An 18,543-nucleotide genomic window follows, 5' to 3' on the forward strand; every position below is an offset into this window, starting at 1 on the left:
TTTCAAACACACGTGTGCAAAACGAGCATACAGGAATGAGTTGTAGAAAAAATTGAAATGACACTTTCAGATTTGAGTTTTGATGTAATGCTTCTTGTTAGAGTGAGCCGGGCATGATGTGTAGGGGGCTTCCACTATTTCTAAAAGCAACATCTGACGTTTTCCGATGCTAGGTAGAAACTGCAGTGTTTTGTACTCACCTGTGAGCCGAATTTCTCTTAAGGACCGTAGCCGTGACCGTGGAATAAGTGATCCTTCCTCAAATCCCAAGTCTGCTGTGCACAAGAATCCCTGTACATATTATTTGAATTATGTCGTGGATTTTTAAAGCTGGAAGGATTCATTGAGACTGAATTTGATTTTTGTACTCTTATTGTTTCTTTCTTTGCCAGCTCTTGAATTTGCAACAAGCAAGGAAAATGAGTGAACCAAAAAAAAAAAAAAATTGCTGGCATGGCTGTAAATAGAAATTAATGATTCAAATAGGAGAGGCAGTGCAGAAATCCTCAGCTGGGTGGCAGGAAACAGAGCGAGCGAAAGTCTGAGACTGCTCTTTTTTAAAAGGCAAAACAAACAACTCACAGTGAAGTGTACGTGAAAATCATTTCTAATAATAGCTCGTGGGAGGCAGTTCCCAGGAAAAAGACCGTTGGTGCACTGAGGAAATTAGAGTGAGAACATACAGCATCTCGATGTGTTACTTAAGGCAATGGAGCTTTAAAGTTTACCTTATGCGCCTTGTACATTGATTAAATACAAAATATATGCTGGCCATTTTTGACCATAATTTACTGTATTGATTTGTTAGCAGGGGAACTGTAATAAAAAAGCCATTGATTTACTGTCCTTATTTGCTTATGGGCTTTTTTTTTTATTATTAATTTTTCCCATTCTCTCTTTTTTGGACCATTTCTTCTAGACAAATGCTGTGCTCCATGAAGCTAGAAGAGAGGGGGTCCCCGTGGAACAAAGGAATGAAATCTTGACTGCCATCCTTGCCTCGCTCACTACCCGGCAGAACCTGAGGAGGGAGTGGCACGCCAGGTTAGTTCTCTGCTGAAATGGGATTTGTCGTCCCTGAAAAAAAAAACGAGAGCTGTATTCGGCTGAGCCCTTCCTCACGATGGGCCTCATCCCTCTCATTGGAGGCGCCATGAAAAATCAGTAAGTTACAGATGCTTTCAGCCAAATGTAGCTCTCCTGCACGTGGTACCTACATTAATCGTCTTGAGCCATGATGTCATCTTGTAGTGTATACGATTGATCCCTGAGTGGTAACGTTTCACATAAATGTTTGTATCCTGAGCACAAGAGGATAGAACTACCTGATGCCTAAGGACCCTTTTAATCAACACTCTAAGAGACTAACATTGCTGTTTAGTTAGGGCAGATGTCTGGGAAATTCACACGGTGCTCTTACATCACTCATTGAGAGGCACATTGCTTGAAAGTGGTCTATTTATCAACCCCAGTTTTAGAATTGGCCAAGTAGGAATTATGTTGGCTTCAGCCTTAAGTTTCTTTGCTCATGGACTTACCTGTGGTTAGAAAGCTGTTACTGGTAGAACGTTTCTACAGATCATCAGTTTTTACAGAATTGAGGCTTGCGTACTCTGGGTTCTGTTATCCTGCTCTTATTTGAAAAACAATTGATGGGTGGAAGGCGGGAACCACTTCCCCCAAACGTTAGGTTTACCCTTTAGATCTGCAGTTGGTAAAAAAGGTTGGATTATCACCTGTCTCTCAGCAAGAGGGAGAGGAGTCAGGAAGATTATGCTGAATTTTGTCTCGGAGTCTTATTTGATGCTTAAGAATCCTGTGTGCCTGGGAGTCAAGAACATTGATAAACATAATATTTCTCCAAATGAGTTCATGCAACAGAGTTTGTAATCATTGATGGCTTTACTAGTAACGATTTGCATGAAAATTGGTTTGTCTGAACAAGGCTGAAGATGAGCGTTTTCCAAGAAAGGAGACAGTAAAGAGTACGAACTGTGCATTTCGACTGGGTATTTGCAAAGCTGCTTCTCAAGTATGTGTATTATCTCTAAATTCAGACTTGTATTAAAAGTATAATTTTAAATACTCTCCCTTTCCCCTCTTTTTTGTAGTGTAGTCAGACCAGAGTAAATGACAGTTTCAGCTACAGTAATTAAATAATCTCCAATTTAACTTTTCTTGTATTCCAGCTTCGGCATATATATTCATTGAAGTATGTATATTTTATTAAATACTGGAATATCCATGTGGGGACATCTAAGATGTGTTTCTCTCTGTGTTTAACCTTTTACATCTTTGCCCCCTGGTGCTTCTTATTAAATAGGAAAGAGAGAAAGAAAGGATGAATTTCCCTGTAATCTCTCTTCTGCCCCCCACCCTCCCACCACCCCTCCAAGGACAGCGCAGCTCCGAGACCGAATGTTGAGGATGGCTGTCTTCTGTTGAGTGCATTTGGTTTGTTAACAATAATTTCCTAGTACACCAAATCATCAGACAACATGCCCAAAATGGCCTGTTTAAAAGGAGTCTGGTTTCAGCCTTTCTGGCCCTTACTGCTAACAATTTAATCAGGAGCTGGAGCCAGTGTTGAAGGTGATGGAGTCTAGCATCTGAAACAAAAATTCTCAAGTCCTTTGTGGTAGGGGAGGAGAAAAGAAAGAGCTTAGCAGCTGACACTCTGCAGACCCCCTTAAAACTAAACACCTGAAAGCAAATTTCAAGAGGGTCATGTCTTGAGAGCTCAGAAGGAAAAGTGTCTTCAGAGTATTAAATAACCATAATCCTTCCCCCTCACCCCTTCTCCACCCCCATTTGATGTTTCCCATCCCAGTGACCTATCTAAAAGACTCACCCATATGATCTGTATAAACAGACGTCCTCTGGCCGTCTGGAACCGGGCGCTGGCCCGAGTAGCCATCGGGCGGGTGGTGGTGAAAGTTATAAAACACCCACCGCCGTGCTCATCGAGCCGCCTGTGTTTTAGAGATTGGCCCATTGTGTACTTTGGAATTACACGAGGCAAAATGTGCTTTGACAGAAAATAATTAGCGCTCGCCAAAGGCCAACAATAGGTTACAGTATTTTCCTTTCATCGAAGCTATCAGGGGATCAGTTAGATTAGATAATAGAAATTTTCTCCTCTGCAAGTTAAATACAGATGACTCTAATTACCTTCTATTGCACGTTGGAGAATGCGTTACGAAGAGCACTGCTTCAAGAAATGTGGGTCAGCGGAGACTGCAGCTGGCAGTGACTTTCGTAGGAGGCCATTGTCATAAAGGTCCCCCACCCCCGCCCCCCCTCCGGCAGTTTCCTCTACAGTAATGATATTAGGGAGAATATTTTAAAGCAGAACTTGTAACGGGGTTTTGAAGTATTTGTCTCTCTCTCAGGCCAGGAGCCGAGCCATTGTTTGGGACTCCCTGAAGTCTCTTAAACTCAAAGCATATGTTCCCTGTAATTTAGCTTTTTGAGGAACGTGTCACTTCTGCATGACTCGGGGTAACCGAGTTTGTCACAGTGTCACACAACCCTGCGATTCCAGAGGCACATCTGAATGTTGTGGGTTTCCTTCCCCAAGCTCGGTAATCCCATAAACAAGCCTCTCCAAATAGGCTTATTAGGGCTGTCTATTCACTTCCCCCGAGCTGAATGAGCCAAAGTACATCAGAAGCTGTGTGAATGCAGGGTAAGTGTTAACAGAAGTGGTACAGAATTTCTGAAGATTTGGCTTTGTTTATACAGTCCACTCTGCCTGATGGACAGCTTGTTATAGCTTTTAAAGAACTGGGCAAGCCCTCTGATCTGACCCCTTCTTGACCTCCGCAGCCCAAAGGTCAGTCTGCAGCTAATAAACCCTGAGGTTCTTAGGGTTTACTGTAGGAAAAGGCCGAAAAAGAGCAGCTGCAGGGACTGGGTGTCCCGGGCTAGGCTGCGTGAGGGTCACTCTCTGATAATGAAAATGATTACCAAATTATATGGGGGTTTAACCGCAATAGTGCAAGAGAAGAGGGTGGAGCCCCGCGTATTAGGTCTGATAAATGAACTGTGAAGAAGGCCCATCTGGCTCTCAACGTCTTGTCTCCCCCTCTCTCCCTACCAAGGGGAAACATTTTAAAATAACAGCAGTACATATAGACTCAATGACCCATGCAAGGAGCTGGAATGGATTAAGATTTAATGGTGACAGTGGAAGAAATTATCATTTGAAAAGTACGCTGAAGAAAAGGTACAGCTCTGTGTCTGTGCCCGAGCTGCTTTTCTAAATAAAATATCGCAAAACATCGGCGCCTTGGTTTATTTTCTGCAAATCCCTAGTGGAGACTTCGTGGAGAATTTTGAGAGCATGTCTATTGTGGAATAATTATCCATAGTCAGCTGAAGGGAAGGAATGGGCTTCCTTTACCTTGAACATGTCAGAATGAGAAGCAGATCTGTAATTTTCAGCTCGCTAGTTCAGTTGAGCGAATGTAGGTAAATCAAGTGTTCGAGAAAAATGCTCTACAAAAAAATTGCAATCCACTTCAGCCTCTGGCCACCGAACATGACGCATGTTTGGATACTGAATATACGTGTCACTCCCAGACGCTGTTTTGTTCTTACCACAACTTCGCAATTTCTTGTCTGTAAAAGGAGGACAAAAGCACATAATGTTAATTGAGTAGATGGGTTTGTTCCTCTCTTTATTCCTGTTTCAAAGAACCATCATAGCGATGTTAATTATTGCCGGCAGTAGGCAGGTCATAAGCTGCTTGTTCGCTTACTGTTAATTGGTAAGAGTAATCTACTTAAAGCTCTCTCCCAGCTCCCTGTGAACATAGAGGGTCCTGGCTGCCGACCAGCGACGTCGGGCTTCACAAAGCTCTGTACCCTCCTTCCGAGATGGCGGGCACAGCCCGTGACTCTGTGTTCTGAAACAAGAATGAGTTGATTCCATTAGCATTTTTGTATGTTTGGTATACGTGCCATACACAGAGCGCCGCGGGAGAGGCTGGGCATGAGCACGCGCGTTTGGCAGCCAGTTGAAGAATGTGTCTGGGGATGAGATTCTAGCAAGTTCCCAGAAAGGGGCTGTGGAAGGCAGTGGAAAGGAAGGTGGTGGAACCATCGTTAACCACAAGAGAGCGGCAGGTTGCTCCAGCCCACTCAGGAGAGTATTTCCCTGTAGACGTCTTTGCAGACTAGAATTGCTATACTATTGAAAGTCCTCTTATGTTGAACTACAGTGTCTGCATATACAAGTGTCGCCCAGACAGTAGTTACATTTAACATAGAAACAAAAAGCTTCTAAACATTATCCAAAGTCAGTGTATGTTTCATCTTAGGTTTTGACTTGACCGTGTCTGCCCGTGGGGAGTTACAGTGAGCCGAGAGCCAGGTGGAGGCTAGCAGGAGGAGTTGAGGAACACTTGTAGAATTAACGGTACTTTTTCACTTGGAAACAGTGCCTTTAAATTTTTGCTAAGGAAGATGCAAATACAAAAAAATAAGACGAAAGCCAGGCCATTAAGGTTCGTTTTTTTTTTTCCCAGTTGAGATATAATTCATAAAATACAAAATTTCATGTAACATAAAATTGATAATTTTAAAGTGTACAATTAAATGACTTTTTTTTTTTTAAAGTATATTCACAAGATTGTTCCTCTCACCATTATCCAATTCCGGAACATTTCCATTACCCCAGAATGAAACCCCAGACTTGTTAACAGCCACTTTCAATCCCCTCTTCTCCCCACAGTCCCTAGCAAGCACTAACCTACTTTGTCTCTGCGGATTTGCCTGTTCCAAACATTTCATGTAAATGGAATCCTACACTATGGGATTTTTTTTGTATCAGGCTTCTTTCATTTAACACAATGCTTTCAGGGTTGATCTGTGTTGTAGCCTAAGTACTCCATTCCTTTTTATTGCCAAGTAATATTCCACTGTATGACTAGACCACGTTTTGTTTATCTATTCATCGGTCACTGGACATTTGGTTGTTCTCACTGTTTGGCTCTTCTGAATCACACTGCTGGGTACATTTGTGTACGAGTTTTTGAGTGGCACGTCTTCTGGTCTCTGAGTGTAAACCCAGGAGTGGAATTGCTGAGTCATACGGTCACTTGAGGACTTCCGGACCGTCTTCCACATCCACTGCCCTCGTTTGCTCTCCTAGCAGTCGTACACAAGGCTTGCAGATTCGGCACAACCTCACCGACACTTACTTTCCTTTGTTTTTCTTTTTGATTATAGATATCCTAGGGTTGTTACTGTGGTTTTGATTTGCATTTCCCTGATGAGGAAGGATGTCTTGAACATCTTTTCATGTGCTTATATAAGACCATTAGGTTCTTATTCAGGGGACTTAAAAACACGGCTGACATAAGCACTTACGCCCTTTCAGTGGGAAGGAGCTCACGGCCGTTAGGAGTATGTGGCGTATGGAGGGAAGGGAGCTCCAAATGAAGTTGTCATGAGAATACAGCTGGGCCCGTTTCCCTACTCCCCTGGGTAGGCCCAGCCCTTTGTTTATTTGCAGGTGGCCCCCGGTTATTTGTTTTGGGAGACCCCCCTCCTCATTCCTTCTCCCCTCCTCATTCCATCTCCCCTTCTCATACATCTCCTCCGTTACAGCGTCTCTGAGCATTACACACTGGATAGGAATGTCACTGATTAAATGGAAACTCTGTCTACTTACAGCTCCTCCACTTCTAGGCTCCAGCAGGATTTTCGATAGCCCCATAGCAGACAACTTCGTTTGGGTCCGAGGAGCCATAAAATGGTGCTGAGAACAGTTTAAAAAATGTTTATGGCAGTTTCTTAGAAAAGCTTTCGAAACTACTTGCTTCCAGTTAAAATGAGCTCTCTGGATCTAGATGGCTTTATAGACACATCTTCCCCATATTGGGCTTTGTCAGCTCAAAAACCTGCCAAGTGAGCCCTTTTCTGGACAAGAGAACCATCTTTTACTGACCATCTTATCACTGGCCACAGTCACCATAACCGTGACCATCTCATTTACCTCAGGGATGGATCCACTTTGGACGGATCCATCTTTGTTAGAGCTCCCAAATCTAGCTGTTAGAACCTTTTCTAAAGTGAATCAGCTTCTGAGCTGTGATCTGGGTGCAGCAAGTTAAATAGTTTGTGGAAGTGACTTCTGTGGATCCACTCTGGTCCTGAGACTAGCCCATTAAGGTTATTTCCCGTAGATATGTGGTCTCTCCTTTTGCCTCCTGGCAGGCCTGAATTATGTACGAAACTGACAAGTTGATCCAGTCCAGAACTATTATTTATCGAGTGCTCGTTATATACAAATAACTATGCGAAATGCTGTGAGAAATATTAAGATGAGCGTGGTGCAGCGTCAGTTTTGAAATAATGTGTTGTTGAAGGTGGGGGAGGGCCGGGCGGGATAACAGGAACACAGTGGCTAGCCTGCAGATTTTCATTCGTTTTCTGCAGGAACCTGGAAGATGACTTAGCCCTGGAGTCTGCTCCAAGGGAACTTATCGTTGGCTAGGAGCTTACAAAAAGGAATCAGCTGACATGTGTTATGTGTGTACTTGACTCCGTGTTGACATTTTGTCTCTCCTACCAGAACGGTAAACTGGGTGAGGGCCGGGGATTTGCCAGTTCACCAACTGTAAAACCTGCAGTTCAGATCGCTCCTCTGTTAGAACCATGCCCTGGACGAGCCGGGACCCCAGTGCCTGTTTACCACCGATCCCTGCCTCTAGAACAGTGCCTGGCACTCAGATTTATTCAGTGGCTGGCTGAACAGGAGAGCTTTCCTCTCAACCCATTCCCGTATTTCTAAGTACTTTGAGTTCCTTCTTAATTTGGAAGAGGAATGACCACTTGAGATGCCAGCCTGTTGCTTTTTTGGGTATATATTCATCTTGTCTTGCCCGAGGTGGAGACCTTGAGATTGGATGTAAGGAGAGATCTCTGATATATAGTTCTTTGGTGTCTAAGTCCCAAGACTGCTCCCTGACCCCTGCTTCCGGCACGAGCAAGGAGGGATGCCGTGTGCACAGGCTGATTCTGGTACTTGAGGAAGAGCCCAGAAGCGAACACCCTGGAATTGAGCTGGGACCAGGACAAAAAGATAGGGTCTCATTCCTGAGGCAGCTGTTCCTGATCCCTTGCCATTCCTGGATATGAAATAGAACTGGGGGGAGGTGGAAAGGCCTCCCTAGAGCCATTTCTCTGCACAAGAGGATGGCTTTTAGGCCAGGAGGCGCAATGCTGAGTGTAAATGTGACCTCAGGGGCACCTGGGTGGTGCAGTCAGTTAAGCGTCCTACTCTTGGTTTGAGTTCAGGTCATGATCTCGTGGGTTATGAGATCAAGCCCCGCATCGAGCTCTTCACTCAGCATGGAGTCTGCTTGAGTTTCTTTCTCCCTTTCCCTCTGCTCCTCCCCGCCCCCCATGCGCTTGCTCTGTCTCTCTGAAATAAATATATATATATACGTATATACATGTGTGTGTCTACATATATACATATTTTTTATGTGACTTCCAGTTTGCATTTTACCTGCTCCAGGCAGTTGCTTTCTGCTGGTCACCTGCTAATATCCTGATGTGCCTTTAATGGTTTCAGTGCAGTGATGAGCATCAGCCTTGGTGACTTGACATTTGGGCCAGAATTTGTTTGCCGCCCTGGGGAACTGTGGTCACACGAAGGGGAACCACTGGCCCCAAGGATGGGCTATGGGGTGATGAGGCTGATGTTACTATCTTCTGAGACAACCTGTGATGGAGTCGTCTGACCATGTCAACTGCTGTCACTCACCTTAGAGAGAGGGGCTGCTACTTCGGGCCGAGTTAGTTGGGAGCTAGAAGTTGTAGCGTCTGTGGTCCAGTAGCGGTCCACTGCAACTGGCTGAATTCGTTTGCAAGATTGGGGGAAGAATGAGTGAAGGAGCTTCCAGGGAGAAACAGGGAGGCACTCGCCTGCCAGTTGCCATCTCTGACTCTCCTTTTTAATGCATCTGTCCCATCTCCTTTAATAATTGCAGTCTCCGCTTTCTGCTGCCCTTGGCAGAAGAATGTCCTTTGTGTATCTGAACCAGATTACTCCATAAAACCCGGTAACTCCATAAAACCTCCTCATAAATGTGTAGGAATTGAAACATTGTATAAATTTAGAGCAAGGATTAAATGAGTCTAGAGATAGGGTTACCTTTTTTTCCAAGATACAGCAACTTATCTTAAGGAGGCCAGTGTTGTTAATGTTATTACCATTGTTACTGTCATTATTTGAACAGTTTTATGGGAGACAAAAGCCAATTGACTTCTGCGCATCTTATTTGTAAAATCAACACTGTAGGCTTCAGTGTGAGCTCCACTCCTGGCAGATTCTGACTGTGATTGGTTGCTGACTATTTCTCATAGGCAGTGTTTCTTAAACTTTTTGAGAAAGCATTGATGAATCCATTTATTTATTCAACCAGTACTTACTGAGGGTTTGCTATTTGTCAAGCACTGTTCTGGGTGCTGGAAATGCGGCAGGGAATCACACCGAGGAAGGTGCTGCTCGCGTGGGGCTTATGTCCTAGTGGAGGACAGACAAGAACTATGATCCGAAGTGCCACTCTGCAAGTGTCTTTTGACAAGTGTACATAAACTGCCAGGGCCTGCATGTTCAACAACACTCAGCAGAACCAAAATACGGTCCTGCATTTGAAAGATGTAACATTTTCTTTCCCAATCTGCATCATAAAACGATCACTTGTTAGGAAACTTGCCGTCCTAGTTCTGGTACGTCATAGTTGTGCGAACTGTTCACAGAATACCAGTTTCTAAGGGGTGCCGTGCTGGGGGGCCCACAGCCTTCATTTCTCCTTAGACAGTCTGCACTCCGGGTCCCAGTGACTTTTCAAAAACGGTGTCACCTTAAAGGTCTTCACTTTGCGAAGGCTCAAATTCAGGCCAGGTTACACTCACAAATGTCTCTTAAGAGAGAAGCCGTGCCTGTCTCTGAGGTGGTGGGGGATCGTGCGTGTTAATGCACCCCCGTAGTTCAACAGTGGTTACGGTTACCTCGAGTGAGCTGTCAGTCATGCATTGACTCAGCAAATATTTATCGAGTGCCTTGCTGGTAGCAGACACTCTCATAGGCCTTGAGGTTACAGAGATGAGTAACACTTGACTGGGAGAAATGTATTATGCAATACAGTATAATTAACGCTGTGAAAGAGTTTAAGTCAGGATTCTGTGCAAAGAAAGTGGGAAGAAAGGGAAGACAGTGTGGCAGGTTCTTGTGTGACTGTCTTTATATGCCCAGCCATTGTGGGGGAGACTGCTCAGTTGTGAAGTTGTGTTGGCTGCAGGTGGGTAGGGAGCAATTTCTCTCCAGAAGGGGGGAGAAATAGGGGAGAAATCTATATGTGATTATGGGTCAGGGGATAAAATCTGGGCTACTTCTTTCCAGAGGGATCTAGTTCTCAATGATAAATGGGGGGATGGGAGGTTGCTTTCTTTCAGAGCAAATTTCATTAACGTGGCATGGACGTTGGGAGCATGGATTCTGAGCAGGGTGTCTGGGTTATTCCCTTTCTTCCCACTTTCTTTGCACAGAATCCTGACTTTTGCTCTTTCACAGCTTTTATTTTACTGTATTGCGTAATACACATCTATAACGCTCGGCAATTATAGGGAAGTTACTTAACCCCTCCGAAGTTCAGTTTTCTCCTTTGTACCTTGCTCAGGGGATAAATACTATTTCAGAGGGCTGATGAAGAAATCCCACATAAAACACCCCAGAGCAAGTACCCGCACCATACTAGGTGCTCAGTAAAAATTACCCACCACCTTTAGATCAAAACAGAAAAGTCGAGAATAAACCCAGCCACATTCATCCATTTTAAGCATGCCCCCAAGTAAAACCCCAGCCTCATGGTAGGGGCCCCACCTTGCTGAATTTGGGTAGGGATGAACACTAGACGGATCTTGTCCTGTGCCTTAGTGCCCTGCACTAAGCACCATCACATAGAATTGACAGAGGCCTGAACTCCAGTTTAAATCTGTCTCCAGCTGGCTGTTAACTTGGGGCCTGTCACAGACACTCAGGGTCTCAACAACTCCATCTAAAAGAGAAGCAGCTCAATCCAGGTGACCTGAAAGGCACCTTCCCGCTGGCCGAGGGGCGGCTCTGTGAGTTAGATCCCAGGGAGCAGCTGGAGGTAGGGTAGGTGTTCCTCCTGATGGCTTCACCCTTCTACCCCCACTGTCCTTGAAATCTGCAGTTGTGCTCATATTAGTAATAGTAGCAGCTCCCATTTACTGGGGACTCACTAAGTGCCAGGGTTTTAAATGGTTTAGGAGGTAAGAAAACAAACAGAGAGACATAGGGTAACTTGCCCAAGACAACACAGCTAATGGTGGAAATGGCATTCAGGCCAGTGTGGCCCAGCTCAGACCCAGGCTGGAAGGCCACTGCAGGGGCAGCAACAGGGCTTTACGACCACTCATAGGTTCACTTAGTACTTTGTTGTGGGGCCCACAATACAGGGCTCAGAGCCCTTCCAGGATCCTGTCTCACGTGGAGAAGGGCAGTGTGTATCTGTAAAGGTTTATTTCCTCTGGCACCTGAACAAGTCTGGCACTTTTTAGTTGTGGTTGCCCCTGTCTTTATAAAGAAGTAATTTCCAGCCCATGCTTTATGAATCTCCCTGCCATAAGTCTCTTCAAGGAATGTTATTACCTTTATAGCTGTGTCCTTCTTTTATATTGGTTACAATATTTTAGAAAGTGGGAGCAGGGGTGCCGATGAGAACATCAAAGTTTAGCCTCTAAGAAGCTGTAAATTCTCTAAGTGGAGTAATTTTGAGGCTGGGTTGGTTAGTCAAGGCTGATTTGAGTGGGTTCCCTTCAGGTGAACGGGGAGCATTTAGCTACTCTGTGATGGGCCCGTCACCCGCTACGCAGCGTGTTTATGTCTAGGAAACCATGCACCGCGCCCGGGAGTCATGATCTTACTCTACCTTGGGATGTCCCCAGCGCATTTAACAAGTTTACCCCCGTGCCGTATATTCCAGGTTACAGATAAAAGTTTGACTCTGCATTCAGCTGAGGAAGTAATGGGGGGAGGAGGGGTAAGGAACGGTTCTGTCGGCCTGTAGGGGACAGTGTTGTATCACACACGAGAATGAGTTTCCACCTCTTGTCTCAGGACAGAAAACAAAACAAATAAAAAAACAAAAATAGGTCAATCACCTTCACATTACTTATTGAAATTATTTGAGTGATGCCAGGGTGTTTAGAATAGTCACTACTTTCAGGGTATCGATCAGGCCTTTTCGTGTCTGTGCACGAACGGAATAGTTTCGCGTTTCTTTCCAGGATGGGAGTGATTGACACTTTTCTGATTAGCTTTCTCTCCATCCTCTCCTCTGGACAGGGTACTTTTTAGTTCAATAAACCTTTAGGTTTAGTGGACTTATCTTCATTTTTCACTAAGACATGCCCACGTCAAGTTGAAATGCTTGAGTTCTGTCGTATTCTAAATAAATATCATAAGCCTTTTGAAGGGCATTTTGGAAGTTGCGAGTCTCTTCTTTTTATCCATATCTTTTTCTTCACCGAAAAAGAAAAAGATGCTATTTACCGAGAAAACGAAGTCATGTCTATGAGGCAGGCCTGTGTAGGGCTCAGTCTGAACTCCAGAAGCTTGCCGCCAGATGCTCGGCGTGGCTCTCGGTTCGGCATGCCTCTCTTTCCAGACTGTAGACAGCCTCCATATCCGTCCAGGTGCCCCGTGGCCTTGCCAGCCAAACCTCCAGCTCCCCTTACCCCCGGCCCAGCTCTGGCCCCTTCCCTCCTGGAATATGGGCCCTGGAAGGCGATTGTAATTAACCCTCGGAAAGCAGAGGTTTTGCTAAGGCAGCGTGCGCAGTAATGATTTTGTTAGCTTGCTTCGTTTCCAGTTTCACCATCAATTATGCCATGTGTTTCATCCAGTTGGTGCTACCCTCCCAGTGTTAATTATAACCTACAAGACTGTTACAGTTAATTTTATGGCAAGCATATTGTCTCTTCAAGGCTCCAGAGCAGCTCATAAATTATCTTGAAGGTAAAATGTAACTTGGGGAACTAGTTAGGAAAATTCCATCCATCTCGCTTAGGAGCTGCAGCTGCTCCTGTCAGCTGCCTCGCTGCCGCGTTGTGAAGGAATTACGGTGGGTCAGGTTGAAGAGGGTAGGCCCGGGCTGTCACCGAGGAGAAAGGCTGTCCCGGCCCTGTCAGACAAGTACCTTCTGCCAATCCCTGGTGGTTTCACTTTGCAGGCGGGAAGAGGCAGGTAGCGCGGGTGAATGGTCCCCGAGCTGTCTGTATTCATTACTTTACAGAAACTTGTTGTAGGGAGGCAGGTCCGGAGACCTTTCCTCTTCTCTGTTGGCGTGATGTTAGGCATCATCTGCAAAGTGTGAGGGAGATGACTCTATAACTGACTCCGGGCTGGGGCCGGGGACGGCAGAGCCTCGCCACAGCCCCCGGAAGGCCCGTGGCTTCGACGAGCATTTTATTTGTGGTTGTTATTGTTCAGATAATCTGATAAAGTGAGATTTCACTGCGAACGAATGTGCTCTAAAATTGCCTACTAAATAAATTAGCAGGTTATCTTATTGGGATAATAAACACACTCTCTTTCTGTTTCCTCACACGAAGTCGAAGCTTTACATTTCAGCCCTCGGGGCCCTGGCATTATTATTTTTAATGACTGAACACAAGTCTTTCATTTAGCTTGTTTGTAGAGTTACTGTAAATGATCTTTCGGCTGCTGTTTCTTCATTTGAAATTCTGCATGTGGTCTCGCTTGGAGAGCTCTGAGGGGCCGCTGAGAACCGGGAGCTGTGGTAAGCGCAGCATCTTCTAGCAGCATGGCGAGCCGGCCGTGGCGGGGGAGTCGGAGAGGGTGTGTGAAGTCAGGACGGCTGCACACGTACGTCTCCGTTCCGGTTGGAGCAGAGCGTGCACGAACGGTGCCCGAGAGCCCTGCCATGTCCCCGAGCTTCTGGTTTGCCCCTGGATATCTCAGAGCGTTTTCACGCCTCCCCAAAGGCACGCAAGACCATTCGCCCTGGGCTGTGTCACTAAGAGAATGAGGCTGATGTTGGGGGGGGTTCGGAGGCCACATGCAATGCCAAGATTGCACCCAAAGAGGCCCTGGGCTTTCCCAAGGAAGTGTCCTTCTCAGAGCTCCTACTGAGAGCAGCACGATACCTGGATACTTGATGAGTTTTCTAGTGAATTCAGGCAAGAGGTTGCAAACTCAAATGTCTGCAGGGCCTGACAGGTACCCCAGATGAACGAAGCCGGGGTGGGGGGTGCTGAAGTGAGCGGGAGGTGCACACCCCGTCGGAAGTAGACAGCAGCTCTTCAAGAGCCTTGAAAGGAGGCTGGATCTGTGTTACTGGGTCCCCTACGTTTTCAAGAGAAGTGGAAAATGGAGATCGTGTGTATGTGCTTATGAAGTCTTCTAACTATTTAAATGTTAGTGGAAATTCTTTTTTGTAATATATTTTTTAAAGATGTATTTATTTGAGAGAAAGAGAGGGAGCAAGCACTTGTGAGCTGGGGGAGGGGTAGATGGAGAGGGAGAGGGAGAGAAATCTCAAGTAGACTCCATGCTGAGCCCCATGCTGAGCACGGAGCCCACTGTGGGGCTCCATCTCCCCACCCTGAGATCACGACCTGAGCCGAAACCAAGAGGCGGACGCTCAACCAACCGAGCCACCCAGGCGCCCCAATGTTAGCAGAAATTCTAGTGTTTGTACCTTAACATTCGAGTGAATTAATCAATACCTGTTTGGAGACTGGATGGTGTGGATAGGATTCTGATACAGAATGGAAGTCCTGCCTGCTTTGAATGAAAACTCTTTGTAGCTTTCTCACACTTCTCAAGAACAGAGACAATGACCCTGGCCAGGAGACCAGAATGCCATCTGGGTACTGCCTTCTGTGATCTTGTAACATGGTTCTACTCTGTGTGGGTTCTTGCTTGGAGGAAATATTTGTGTGTGTTTATTTATTTATTTTGCCCCTAACCTGGCAGTCTCTCGTTTTTCCTTTTACAGAGAAAGCATATGAGAGTTTCTGGAAGTGAATGAGGTGTATGTGGTGCTCTCTGTCACCATAAAAAGGGTGCCTGCAAAAATGTTGGCAATTTTGGATCTGATGAAGGTTTTGATTCTCGGGGGGGAAGGGCAGGGACTCTACTGCTAGAGATCACCATTTCTCCTGTGTCACCCTCGAGTTTATGCCTTATCCCCAGCTCCACTATGGGGGAACCCAGCTGTTCTTTCATGGCTCAAAGATGTCATGTAGTCAGAATAATCTTTTAGTCTCACTGATCCGGACTGATGCCCACATGGAGGTGTGGTCTGGGAAGTTGTTAAATATATGTGGGTTTGATCTTCTGGAGAAGAGGAAAATATAAAAACAATTTCTTTCCTTGAATAAAAAGCAAAAAGTAAGCATAAACCCTGGCCGCCACTGAAGTCAGCTGTTACGCATGCGTGGCTGAATTTCACTGTAAATATTTCATAAGGGCTGTTAGAATGCAGCCAGGTTGACATCACAGCCCCAACTGTACCAAAGGAACCATTTCACTAAAATAAGCCAACATTTCTAAAGAAACATGAATTTCTAATGTAAAGTTAACATCGGGTCAGAAAACCCTCTGGAAGAAATGTCTGTATCAATGTTTATAATCTCTGCATTTATGGATTTGCAGTTTGTGCAAAAAACTCCCAAAGAGACTTTATTTTGGTTAAATAAGACCAGCTCGTGAAATGGTCCGTATATCCAAATCCATCCTAACCCAGTGTCTTGGCAGCCTTTTGTATAAATAATGTCTTTTCCAAAACATGTATATTTGAAAAAGGAAGAGGGAAATTAAGTGGCACGCCGTGTCTCTGGGTTGCCATCAACTGACAGAACCCTAGAAACAGCACGTGAAGACTGACAGTTCATTCATTCTTAGAGCAAATTACAGAGCCGTACGTTAATTTATGGATTTAATTGAGGCATGGAAGGTTGCCGTGAAGAGCAAAATGTTCACCCTCCTTTCATTTTCCTTCTTTCTTTCTTTCTTTTTTTTTTTTTTTTTTTGTAGTAAAAGTTTAGTTAAGCATGCCCTTTTTTTGTGTGGTTGTGACACAGGTATGTCACACAAAATATGTATGAGGTTTAGAGGCATTTGGCAGAAAAGAAATGAAAGGATATTCACATTTTGTAAAAACTTAATCCACGTTCACAGATGGTCCTGTTCAGGTGCTATTTTAATTATGAGGTAAAGAACAGCCCCACACAGTTGGAAGTCGTCTTAATAAATGGAGAGGGGCTTTTGTCTTCAAGCGTCAAAAAGCCTTGTTACTGAGAAATTTAAATACTTTGTGTTATAGGGGAGAGTCTCAAAATGACCAGGATACTTGGAGAAAGCAAAACGATGGGCTCTTCTAAAGATCAAATGAGTTCACTAGTAATGTTTTACAAGTGTGCAGCTTTGAGCTTCCTTAATATTGGTCGTTCTAGCGATGGCTTTTCCAGTGATGCATGTGCGCCGTGGATATGTTCCTGCGATCAGAGGGAAAATAAACAGGACAAATTGCAAATAACATTTAAAAAAAAATTTAATCCCAAATGGAAGTATTTCTTAACGGTTCTTAAGCTCAAAGGGCTGCTTTGCCCTTCAACTGATAGAGTGCGCCGAAGAACTAATCATAATTCACATGCTGCTGTAACTTACAGCTCGCATTAATAACACACAAATAGAACAGTCTTCTTATTAAATATTAGTAATATAATAATGTCTTACTGTCTTTCCCTTAGTGGGGAATTATGAGGACCTCATGTTAGGACCTCGGTGTCCTGACATAGTTAATTATCCATGGATAATGGTTTTCAGCCATCGCCGTTCTGAGTGATGCAGCTTTGTTGTTGAGGGCTTATTAAGTGTTCGCAGACTCAGGTGCACTCTACCTATGCACTCGCCTACAGAAGCAAACAGCTGTGTTTTCTTTACCATATTATACATCACAGAGAGCGTCTCATTTATTAGGGCCGAGCTAATGATGCAGGCACAAACCTCTGTGTCCCATTCTCCATGGCGGTAATATATTTGCCGTGGAGATGTTAGCTTGTTTTTCATAAGTAATTAATCTTTTCTTGTACCAAATGGATCACGTGAAAACGGGTTAGCGCCGGGGTCAAAATACATTTAATCCGGTCTGCCCAGATTGGGCGAGACCTCTGGATATAGTGGCATTTTTTTTCTCTCTCAAGGGCCTCACCCTGTCTGCAGTGCACCCACCAACACAACGCTCGCATTACTAGGAACTTAGGCTGCTGAAAGGGAATCATTTTCAGTCCTTGAGCACCCACACAGGATTCAGACCTGAGTACGTGCTAAGTGAAGTAAGCCTAGCGACAGTCCTCCACGTTCGGTCCCTTGACAAGGCTACATATTGTCCACGCAGATAGCTGTGGGTGGTGGGTTTCCGTCAAATCCCAAATGCCTCCCGGTTCCTGCGTAGGTAGGCCCTTCTGAGATGTGCCCGGGCCCAACTCAGACGCCCCCAAAGTGTCAAATACACGCACTGGGGCACGCACGGTGTTTTTGTCATACCCTCGTGAACAGTTTTTAATTTTCAGAGTAATGTATTTTGTTTTAGATTAGAAAAGCATGACTAGCGTTTGGGTCCATGGTCCTCAAATGATATTACTGAGGACAAGAGTGAAGTCAGTCTTGAAGTTTTGGGGTTAAAAAAATTTTTTTAAGTTAATTCAAAGAAAAATGCTAGAAATACAGTGTAGGGTGGTTCATGAATATCACTAAAAATCATGACGGTGGATCCCATCATCAGAGTTTAGGAAACACTGGCCTTACACACCAAAGGGGTCAAGAAACATGTATCTCCATCGTCATGGTGCTGTTGATTATGAAGATGATGAGGACCGGCATTATCATTAGTGATAGCAGCTAACTTCAGTGACTCTTTATTCTATACCACGTACTCTTCTAAGTGTTTTACCCATACGTCCTTATGTACTCCTCAGGCCAACCCAGTGAAGGAAGTGCTACTTTTTTTTTTTTTCTTAAAGATTTTATTTATTTATTTATTCAACAGAGATAGAGACAGCCAGCGAGAGAGGGAACACAAGCAGGGGGAGTGGGAGAGGAAGAAGCAGGCTCCTAGCGGAGGAGCCTGATGTGGGGCTCGATCCCGTAACGCCAGGATCACGCCCTGAGCCAAAGGCAGACGCTTAACCGCTGTGCCACCCAGGCGCCCCAGGAAGTGCTACTTTTATTTCCATTTTACAGTTAAGGTACCCAAAACCCAGAAAGGCCAAGGAGTTTACCAAAAATACCATAGGTTGTAAGTGACCAAATCAGGACTCGAGCCCAGGCAGTGGGGGTCTGGTACCCTCTTTTTAATCATTGCATTTTCCTACATCTTGATGGACTGAGAAATATTACCTTCTGTCTGTTCTCTAAAGAAGAAGAAAGGTAGAGAAACATGAAAACATACAACACCACATATAATAGTATAT

At 44.8% G+C, this 18,543-nt stretch overlaps 1 protein-coding gene across 4 annotated transcripts in view; it reads left to right on the forward strand.

The window, feature by feature from the left end:
• Window positions 1–18,543, forward strand: part of FTO (FTO alpha-ketoglutarate dependent dioxygenase) — a 414,727-nt gene that overhangs the window by 210,154 nt on the left and 186,030 nt on the right. For all 4 annotated transcript variants that reach the window (XM_040633312.1, XM_040633313.1, XM_008702630.2 and 1 more), the window contains exon 8: window positions 920–1,044. In XM_040633312.1, coding sequence (XP_040489246.1) covers window positions 920–1,044 — 125 coding nt within the window. The remainder of the gene's footprint in view (window positions 1–919; window positions 1,045–18,543) is intronic.

This window comes from Ursus maritimus, unplaced genomic scaffold, assembly GCF_017311325.1.
Source record: "Ursus maritimus isolate PB19 unplaced genomic scaffold, ASM1731132v1 scaffold_19, whole genome shotgun sequence".
Taxonomy (NCBI): domain Eukaryota; kingdom Metazoa; phylum Chordata; class Mammalia; order Carnivora; family Ursidae; genus Ursus; species Ursus maritimus.